General features: G+C 41.7%; 1 protein-coding gene across 1 annotated transcript in view; it reads left to right on the top strand.

The window, feature by feature from the left end:
• The first annotated feature begins 2,817 nt into the window (after positions 1–2,817).
• The window catches only part of LNX1 (ligand of numb-protein X 1), a 68,686-nt gene continuing 60,957 nt past the window's right edge, over positions 2,818–10,546 (top strand). Inside the window, exons 1-2 of the mRNA XM_032686004.1 lie at positions 2,818–2,873; positions 6,750–7,230. Coding sequence (XP_032541895.1) covers positions 6,845–7,230 — 386 coding nt within the window. The 5' untranslated portion in view covers positions 2,818–2,873; positions 6,750–6,844. The remainder of the gene's footprint in view (positions 2,874–6,749; positions 7,231–10,546) is intronic.

Here is a 10,546-nt window from a genome sequence, read left to right as displayed (position 1 = left end):
TTTCTCGGAAGTACTTCTTTCTACTAAGGTGAGTTCATTCCTAGGACATATTCCTGGTACTGTGGGTAGGTTAACATGCGGATATGTACTGTCTTATTTAGATCTTCTCTTCGCTCAAATCTTGTCCAGCTGTTCCTAATATTCTCAAATTACTTCTGGGCTGATTTTTTTCATTTTAACATGCTGAGTAAAGTTCTGTATCCATGAAATTGTCAGAAAGAGCAATTCAGGTTTGTGTGGGCGTGCGAGAGACAGACAGACAGACAAAAAGGCAGAATATATTTCCATACATTCCTAACAGACATTTCAGCTATGTAATTCCACAATGAAAAGCTTTTTCCAATATTGGTTTATTCTGTAAATTCCAGCATGAGCCACAGAGAAAACCACTTTTTTTCAAACAGTCTGGTTCTGGTTTGAGAAGTTGTTGTGCTTGCAGGCACAGTATGCCATTTCTGTTAGGTTTCACAGCTTGAGCTACAACTTAAAAAGTTGGGGTTATTCACCTACTGTACTGTACCACTGGATTTTTCTATTCAGTTGGAAATGCCTTTCATCATTAAAGGCTCTACAAAATGCTTTGATTGTTATAAGCTATGAGAAGGACTTTTTGACTAACAATAACTTTGAAAAACTAGTTGTCTTAAAGGTGGGACCAGACAGAGAAGTAGTTTTGGAGCTCCTATTTATTGTCTCAAAGGCATTCTGTATTGACTGTGCTGAACTTTTAAACACAGTTTTTTTCCTCTAAGACCCAGTTCTAACGGTCTTTCTTATCGTCTTAAAAGTCAAGCTGAATTCTTATCTACTAAATCTTTATCTCCAGGATCACCAACTATCCTCCAACTACTGACTTGCTACCTGGAGGTATGCATCTCGCCTCTGCCCACAACAAATCTCCAATTAGCTACACCTCAGGCAGAAAGAAAATGTTGTGACTGTTCTTTAGTTAGAATAGATTTAAAAATAAGCGAAAAGGGGAAAGAAAAAAAGAGAAACATATACGTAGGAGGGTAGCTGATCTCAAGGCATGATGATAAGATTTTGAGCACCTTAGTGTTTTATAACCTTCCTTCAAACAAAATTTCAAATCTAGGCAGACCGACCCACCCCTTTGGTCTTTAGTGCAGCTATGCCAGAATTGGTGCAAATTATTACATAATATTTTATAGCCAGATCTTTGAAATGTGAATCACTGCCTTTTTGAATCTAAAATACTGCATAATACATATTATTGGAGTATGGGTCACTCTGTGTTCTCCACAACTGTTACATAGTATCACTTAGAACAGTAAAGTCAGTGTAATCTGTAAAAACACTTCATTTGGGTAGAAGAAGTTAGTGGTACAAAACATGGTTATGGGAAACCTGGGAGGCCTGTTACCATGGAAGGCAGTTTGATGAAAGATAATAAATTAAAACAGTTAAAATTTTACAAAAGGCAAATAGTTTTGTATAAGCATTCAACCTGATACTTCATTATAAAGTCCTGAATATGAAATAAGTGGTGTGATCTCGTAACCCTGTGCTCAAACAGGAGCAGTAAGGTTTATACTCTCTTGAGTATGATCACAGCTAACCCTATGTAACCTGAGGGCTTTGTGCTTTTGCTTGTGAGGGTGAAGGAGGACCTCTGCTCCCTCCTTCCTGGCTCTCATCAACTCTTCTCCCCAGTGCGGGTGAGCCACTAGATGGGGACAATGCCCACATCGCCTAACCTGGTCACATCTAGCCATTGGCAGCTGGGCTGATGCTTCATTAAAGAGCTAATTCTGTAACTGTGAAAGCTACAGAGCCTCCTAACAATTTGATGTGGTTGTTTTTTAACATTAGAAGCAAGATGGCAGTCTCCAGGCTCTCAGCTGAGTATCAAGAAAGGCAAGTGTTGGTTGCAGCATGCTCACAGGTAGAGTGGTGAAAGGAAGGCCAGGTTAAAGCATCTCTGGAAGAATAAGGAGTTTCTAACTTTACTTGGCAGCTGACAATGCCACTGTGGCAGAGTGGTTTCCTTGCATGCCTGCAGACCAGCACCATACATTGTCATGTTGAACCACATAAATGGATGGCTGTGACTCACTCAGAGATGCACATTCATAGGAGATAACAGACCATGCAGAGGCTGGGGGAAGGACGCAGAATGACTTTGCTATCACAATTTAGCTAAGAGCACAATAGCTCTGTCAGTAGTACCTCCACCTCCTAGAGGATTGTACAGCAGAGAAACAGGGCATGAAAAAGCATCTGCTTTTAATGAGCAGGTACAGGATTTGTTATGCACACACTCAAAGTTCAAAAATAAAACAGGAGCATTAATCACTTAAACACAGAGAGAAAACCAAACCAAACAAAAACCCAAACCAAGTCAATCTTACTGTACTATTCAAAATCCCTTTTCCTTTCACGTGCTCCCACCCTTACCCTTGATTAAGGATTTCATTACCACCAAGCCATGCTACTTCAGAGCCACTGGGGCTAAATTCCTCTAACTGTTCTGCAGCTCATCTGTGTTGCTCCTCTGTTTTCCAGTGATGCCTGCTCAGTGGCTTGTCTTTCACCATTGGTGATTTAAGCCAGTAGCTGCCCCTCCAGGCCCTGTGTCACTGTTTCTCTGGCCTTTAGGCAACTATTTTTTCCTTCCTGTGATAGCCAATTCCTCAATATCTTTCATCATTTAATTCTTTTCCTTTCAGCCTCTGTTACTCACTTTTTGCTACCTGAAGTTTCTTCCATTTTGTGCCATGCTACTTCCAAGTGCAGCCTCCTGAACAGCTGGGTTAATATTTGATGGTGTGGGTGGGCAGAGGCAGTGGGGTTCTGCCTCTCTGCTTGGCGAGCCCTCCTCTTGCTACACTGCTGCCAGTGTAACTGTCATGGTAAGTCAGTATTTAAGCTTAAGATTGGTTAAATGCTTCTTGGATGGGACAACTGTGGGCTTGGCTACTCTCCATGTTTACTGTCCATGCTTTTTGTCTGGGTTATTCTCTTAAACGCTTCTGGTGGCTGCAAGTTCCTAAGCAGTGAAGAGCAGTAAGATACACACTCTGTCAAATCAGTGGAGGCTACTGGGTAACTTTTTAAAAAATACGTTACCATGATAGTGGCTTTCACTGTGGTCACAGCCTTGGGGGTGATTTCATGTCCTGATGTGACCATTCTCTTTCCATCTTGTGGCTGAAAACAGCAATTCAGATGACAATGTTCTTCCTTCATCATTTGTACTGTGCTTTAGGTCTCTACCTTGGACTAAACTTGATTTGCTGCAGTGTCACAACACTGTCGTTCTTACAAATCAGTATTTAATTTTCTTTATCCAAGACAAGCTGTGCTAGACACTGTACAACTATGGGATCTGAGTTGTTGAAAACTACCTGCACAGCAGCAAAGTGGCACATGCTGGTGATGTCTGATTAGGCATGGCACCACCACCTCCTCTAAAAACTCCTCCTGCCAATCATCCATGCAGCAACCAGTTTCTGTCAATATGGCTTTTACTGTAAGAAGCATGAGACTGCCAAGGTGGCATCCACACTCTGCTGAGGCTGCCAGTGGTGGTTGTAAATGAATGTAGGATTCCTTCCCTCTCCTTTCCCCTCTCCTCTTCCCACAAGAAGGGTCCCTGAAGATTAGAAGTTCAACCAGGTAATAATTGCCTTTTTTTTTATTTCACTGGGGTTTGCCATTTATCTGCACAGGTTTCCTTGCTCAAAGTGTTTTATTTCTCTTATTTTTTCATAGGTAATAGAAGAAGTAGAAATAAACTCTGGTAATCAACAGGTCAATTTAAAATTGCTTCTTCCCTCTCTTCTACACTGTTCAAGAGGAATTAAGGCTTTAATCTTCCTGAAAGGACATGAAATTAATTACGTAGCTATTATGACAGCACATAAATGTTATAAATACAAATGACTGTAAACATTGCAAACAACAATCTGTGTGAAAACTCTGTCACATGTCCTCTATGCTGCCCCTTTTGGTGGTATAATCACCCTCTCAAAGATGGCAGTAATTGCATTGCTTGATATGTCCAGCAGTTTATGAAAAGGTTAATCATGGAGGAACATGGACCGGGTTAGCCAGGAGAGGCTGAGATTTTTTTTTTTTTTCAGAATTTATATTATTTATATTATTATGTAGTCTAAATTTTCTAAATAAATTATTCATATGTCAGATTCATAAAAAGTATCTGTAATGTCGCCAGGACAGTTTGCTTCCTCTGGGGCTTCTCTGATCATTTTTGCTGCAGCAGGGCATGGCCTTAAGGCAGTGATGCCTCTCTGTTGTCATTGCAAAAATAATTGCAGTCACTTTGGAGCTGTAGCAACATTTCCAGCTGTACCTAATTTGTATCAGGGGAATTGATGTGTTGTACATGTGGGAGCAAAGAAGCAGTACTTTCAGGATTAGGGCACAAGATTGGGAAGGGGCTGTTTGGATGCCCATGCTCCTGTTCCTGCAGACTGCTCCCTCCTCAGAGCAGGGCTTCGGCTTTAGCTTTCAGCAGGTTTGCTGATGGGAGCTGTGTGTTGGGTCTCCTGCCAGCAGCAAGCAATAATTTCTGTCCTTGGGAACATCCATGAGGCAACAAAATGATGGGGTTGGTTGTATTCTGGTGTATGGTGCATGGGGAGAGCACTCACATGGATCTACCTGTCTATAGTGGTACAAGAGAACGTGGCAGAGGAGTGGAGGAACAGCATGATAATGCCCACAGCCCTGGTTGCCCCAGGTGCAAGGTCTTTTGACAATGTAAGACAAAACAAAGTTCATAATGCAGTGCTATTTTTGTCATGCTTTATTGATTTTTAATTCATTTTATGTCTATTTTTAAAGCCACAATCCTGCAAGTTCCCAAGCCATGTGTTGCCATTCTTGCAAGCAGTCATGTTGACTTGAGATGGGCTTCCCCTGTGAGTGAGGGATGTGGAGAGCAGCTGAATGCTCTCCTTCTCTTTTGGAAAACACAGCTGCTGGTAGATCAAACACCAGCTTGCAGCTACCCCACTTCACTGAGAAGTTGTCTAAGGGCTTCCTACCAGGAGCCACTTGCAGTGCCCAAACAATCCCCACCTCTTATCATCTTTTCTCTTGTTTCATTTTGCTGTGTTTCACCTTAATGGGACCAAATAATAATTCCTATATTAAGATAACAGGCGGAGCTGTTTTCTGCGCTATGGAGAGATGTTAGTTACTTCACAAAGGGCTGTTCATAAAGCTCTCATGAATATCTTTACAAAAGGAAACATTTGACCCAGTATTGAGTATTTTAAATATTTGCAAGGGTTTTAATTCCACTGAAGCTACTGCTAATCAGGAGACAGAGCTTATGCAGAACTTAGACTTGCAAGCAAAAACTATTATTTTGCAGGCACTTAACATAATTGCTGTATAAGAATAAGATCTAACAAATCACTGAAGTGAATGTATGACATTTAATCATCTGGTAAGAGTTAGTGGAGGTATTATTTTACCTTCATGTCAGAAAAACCCTACCATGTTAAAGTTTAATCTCTCAGGTTTAGAGCCCATGAGCTTTGCATAAAAATAAGGTTTTATTTATATGAAAATATGCTCTGTCATAGACAGACTTCTTTTATTATTCTTTCCCTCATTTGCCCTCAAACGTGTGTGTCTGAGGCTGACACATTGTCTCAGCAAATTAAGTCAAGCTGGAAGCAAGGGTAGAGTGTTACGGCAGAGCACCAAAAAAGATTTACATTTTCAAGCAAGAGCAGTAATTAGGCCATTGCATATTTTATATCTTCATGTTTATTTTCAAAGCAGTATAACAAAATAAGCATTGATATAATGAGACATAAGTGCTCCAACGAGCAGTTGGGGTTCATCAAGTAAAAACTACAAATTACTCTTCAGTTTTGCTACCACCCACAGAGTTTACATCTCTAAAATACCAGCAGACAGGTGCTTCGACCAGAGCTAATTGGGTTTGTAGTTAGTGACATACTGGGTTTCTGTATTACAAATTATGAAGGGAATAGGCCTATTTTTTAGTGATACAGTACTTGGCATTGTGTTGTCCTTTTCAGCATGTGAGGTGTTTGGTGCTTTGGGAAGTAAATGAAGTTTTGAACTGATTATGCTAGTGCAGATGGTTATAACTGCTTGACTTCAGGCAGATAAACTTTGAACGCAGGGGCCCAGGTCCATTGCTGCTGTGGTATGAGGATGGTCTAGAGGGTCCCGAGCTCTAAGTTCTCATGACCCAAATTGTCTTCTCTCTGGCTACACATTAAGTGTCTGTATGCTTGTGTGCATTGGGTAAAGCCGCTGCTCTCTCATGCTGTGCTGAGCAGGTGGTTTGGGCAGTAACCGTTATTCTTAACTATATTTCTTTCTTCTTTCATTATTTCTTAGCTACTTTATTGCAATCTTTGTCTACACACAATGCTGCTTTTCCAGCAGAAGTAATGTGGCCACAAAATCAGCTGATGGAACTGCAATTGTATACTAATTTAAGGTTTTCAACTGTTAAATGCCAGTAGTATTTCTCTCTATTTTGATATCTTCCTTTACACTTAGAGTATCTGTGTAAATTGAGCTAGATTTAAGAGAATAGAAGTCCCTGGAATTAACTCCCTCTTTTTCTGCCCCCCTCCTTTGCTTCACCCTCCCATCCCAAAGATGCAATCCTTCCCTAATACCTGCTAAAATACTTCATAGCCATATAGATACTTTAAGTATGGTAAGAGAACACAAAGCAGAACATAATTCTCTGGTTTTCCTCCCCACAGATCTGATGGCACTCAAGCCTTGCTGCAGCTCTTAAGAATAGAAAACAGGTTGAGTATTCCCACCTTCCCCCTTTTGAATTGCATCAATTCTGATTATGAGCCAGAAAGAAGAAGAAATGGAGGAGAGCTCCCCGCCACTCTGTGTCACCTGCGGCCAAGCACATTTACCAGAAGAAAACCACTTGTACAGCTACACCGAAGAAGTAGATGATGATCTGATATGCCACATTTGCCTGCAACCTTTGCTTCAGCCATTAGATACACTCTGTGGTCACACCTTCTGCACAGCCTGCCTTACAAACTTCCTTGTGGAAAAAGACTTTTGCCCCATGGACCGCAAGCTTGTGATTCTCCAGACATGCAGGAAGTCCAGCATACTAGTGAATAACCTCCTGGACAAGCTAATGGTTAGCTGCCCTTTCACAGAACACTGCTCAGAGGTCATGCAACGGGGTCACCTCGAACAGCATTTCCAAACCCAGTAAGTTGTTGATAGACCTTTTTTTCACTCTTTTCTTGGGTAGAGGAAAAAAACATCATCAGTTAATGCTGATCAAAATAAACAGTTAATGTAAAGAAAGATTTGTTAGTTTCATCCCAAATGAATACCTACAGTATCATTAATTTAGAGCTCAATTTAGTCTATTATATGACAATATCTCACTCTTTTCTTTAGAAATAAATGCATTCAAGGTACTTCATCCTATAGTTAGCAGTTCTGGGTGGATATCTTGTGGTTAGCTACATAATGGAAGTGTGTATGTAGTCCAAAGAGATCTGTGAGTTTTGGGAAGCTGAGTTATTATAAATGTTTTAATAGCACATTAAGGGTTTTATAATTGCCCTTTCTTCAAACCTTTTTTGAATCACAAATGACCTATATGAGAAGTAGAGCGGAAAATATTCTGGTTTGGTATTGGTCTTTGGAGCTGAGTGCTCCTTTCTTCCAGGTGAGCACTTACCCAGGGCACTGCACCGTGGGGCTCACAGAGTGACATAGTCTGGAAAAGCACCCTGGCTGAACTGCCCCTCCAGGCTTACCTCTCCTGGTGACCAGGATACTCTCCCTCCTGCCTGTGGGAAACATGCCCCCCCAGGGAGCAGTTTGGTTCCTCCGCAAGGAGAGTACTGATGACAAATGATTCTCTGTTTTGCAGAGTAAAAGCATGTGCTGTTGCTTTTGTCTTTCATCTTCTGCCTTTTTTAAGGAAAGGAGTAAATATTCAGGGCTGTGATTTCTGATGGCAGATAAATGATTTGGCATAATCTGGGTAACAGCACCTCAGGTTGAAGGAGAGATGGGGTCTAAGAGATGCTCTTTTCTGTGGTCTGTATCTGTTGTCCAGTGAAATTACTTCCTCTGTGGTTTGCAGGTGTAAATCATGTTGCTAGGTGTGTGCTTTGGTGTGTGCATTGTGGAGGAAGCCTTGAACAACCAGTGCAGGGCTCCAGACTGCTGCTGGGAGCACATTCCTGCACAGACACGGCAATGCTGAGGGTCAGAGCATCCGTGGTGAGCAGGCTGGTGAGCCAGAGAGCAGAGATATGTTCACATGGCTGCACACTTCACAGTCTTGAAGCCCGTAACGGGAAATGGCTCTGCAGCCTGCCATTCAAACATGTCCCCATTTGAACTGGAGACCTCATTTCCTGAAGCACCTGAATTCTCACTAGGAATTTACTCACTGAAGATATTCACTGAAGTTACAGTGTTTTAAACAACAAAAAATGTGACCATTTTGCACTACTGAAACTGGAAAAAACCATTAGCAACAGGTTTATTGATCCCTTGCAAAGATCAATAGAACACTTTTCACATGCTAGAAGCTTGGTGTTTGTGGATTTGGGTGCCCTTGGTGCACCCATTTCTGGACCTGGCTTTCCTTGTGAGGGTGCTGCTGGCTCATGGCATGGCAGCAGGTCCCAGACCAAGTCAGCAGTGCTCTGTGAGGTTAGCTGTCTGCTACTAAGGGTAAAAAATAGCAAAGATAATCATAATTTTCTGCCTTTGGTCACTACTCCTCTGGCAGGCCTCAAATGCTAGTTTTAGTAGTAATGCAGGTAGAGGGACTGTCAGTCTTCTGTGAGCTGCTGTCACTGAAATCATGTTTCTCCAACCACAAAATCTTGAGGCCTTAATGCAAATGCCCTTTCCCTTTGCTATACATATAGCTGACTTTAATGTGTTTTAGATCTTCTGTTTGTGTTAATTTTTTTGACATGATAATTCTGTGGCCATAAAAGTAGCAGGACATCCACCCCCACCTCAATAAATAAACAAATTAGAACATTGGTTTTTAGATGGAAGCCACACAACTAGCACAACTGATTTCTAGTGTTGATTCTCCTACATGGACATGTGCAAGTCACTGCAATATGTTAGTTTCTCCTCCTTAAGGTAGTAGTAAAGGCACCCTTCGCTACATATCTTACAGAATTGCATGCTATAAACCATGATTTGGTCCTGTAAAATCATGACAAGTTTTATTCTAGCACTTATTATTGAATGCCAGTGGCCTCGATCTTTCCCTCAGGATCTTCAAGATCCTATGCCTCTGGCTTCTTGTCCTGAGCCCAGTCAGGGCTAGAAAGAATTGTCTCAGTAACATGTTCTCACAGTCTCTTGGGATTCCCCCTTCCCTATGTCAGGCTCCTTGCACAAAGTCCCAGCTTTGCAAATCCAGGGAGCAGGAGACTGGAGATTCACCAAGGGTCATCTTAGCCTCTAAGGTAGTTCAGTACAGAGCATTGCTACATAGGCTGGATGTTTGCTTTTTGCTACTCATGACATGGATTGGCCTTCCTCAGAGTGGTTGGGAGGGCTGAGCTACCTGAAGAGACAGGAGAACAGGAAACCACAGGGAACTTCTGCTGTTGGGGGTTTCAGCTTTCCGGGCCATGGGTAGTACAGCCTCACTGGCATTCCCACTTGATGGAAGAAATAGGAAGGAGCATTCTGAGTGACCCCTAAAGGTGGACTTCTGCAACCTTGTTCTTGAAGACACTGTGCAGTACCGTTATTTTTTTAAGCACAGCATTAATTAATTATCGCCCAAGGTATCTTATGCCTCTGCCTAATTTAATTCTTGGAAATGCAGAAACCTCTCTTGCCATCATCCCACCTCCAACTCATGGCAGGGCAGGAGAGAAGGACACTGTGCTCCATCATGCCCAGGGACAGATTGAGCAGACTGAACTGACGCTGTTCTCTTTAACTCTGATGAATCAACAGAGGGGAGACAAAGTGTGGGACTTTGCTAATAAAACTAATACAATAATAATCATAAACAACTGGTGCCTGTGGTGAGAACAGCTCAGACCCCATCTGAAATCTTGACAGAACGTGATCTGTGTACTCAGCGAATAAATTAAAGTAGACTCTGCTAGAGTTACTAGGGCAGTCAGCAGTCCTCTCATTTCTTGCATGATTCAGGTTCAGAACAATCCTGGTTTTCAGAAACAAAATGAAAGTTTGCCCTGATCAGAGATGAGGTCACTGATGGGACAAGGTGAGCTTGCTGTTTTATTCTTTGTAATTGACAAGAGAACTTTTTATTTTTTTTTAAACACTGGTTACCATGGAGCAGTCCACTGAAAGCATCCTTATTTAAAATGTTTGCTCTTGCATCCTTCAAAAAAACCCTGAGAAGGGACATGTCCTTGGATTATTACATGATTTATGTTTGTACAAAAACATCTGACTGGATTAGGGGAATTCAGACTGAGATGCAAACAGCCAGCAGTTGACTGTGATCTTTTGTGGTGTTTTACTTTAAAAAGGTGTGGTCTTCTGATAT

Source organism: Chiroxiphia lanceolata, chromosome 4 (assembly GCF_009829145.1).
Source record: "Chiroxiphia lanceolata isolate bChiLan1 chromosome 4, bChiLan1.pri, whole genome shotgun sequence".
In the NCBI taxonomy this organism is placed as follows: Eukaryota; Metazoa; Chordata; class Aves; order Passeriformes; family Pipridae; genus Chiroxiphia; species Chiroxiphia lanceolata.
The sequence above is the reverse complement of the archived record's forward strand: the minus strand, read 5'-3'. Positions and strand labels throughout refer to the sequence as shown.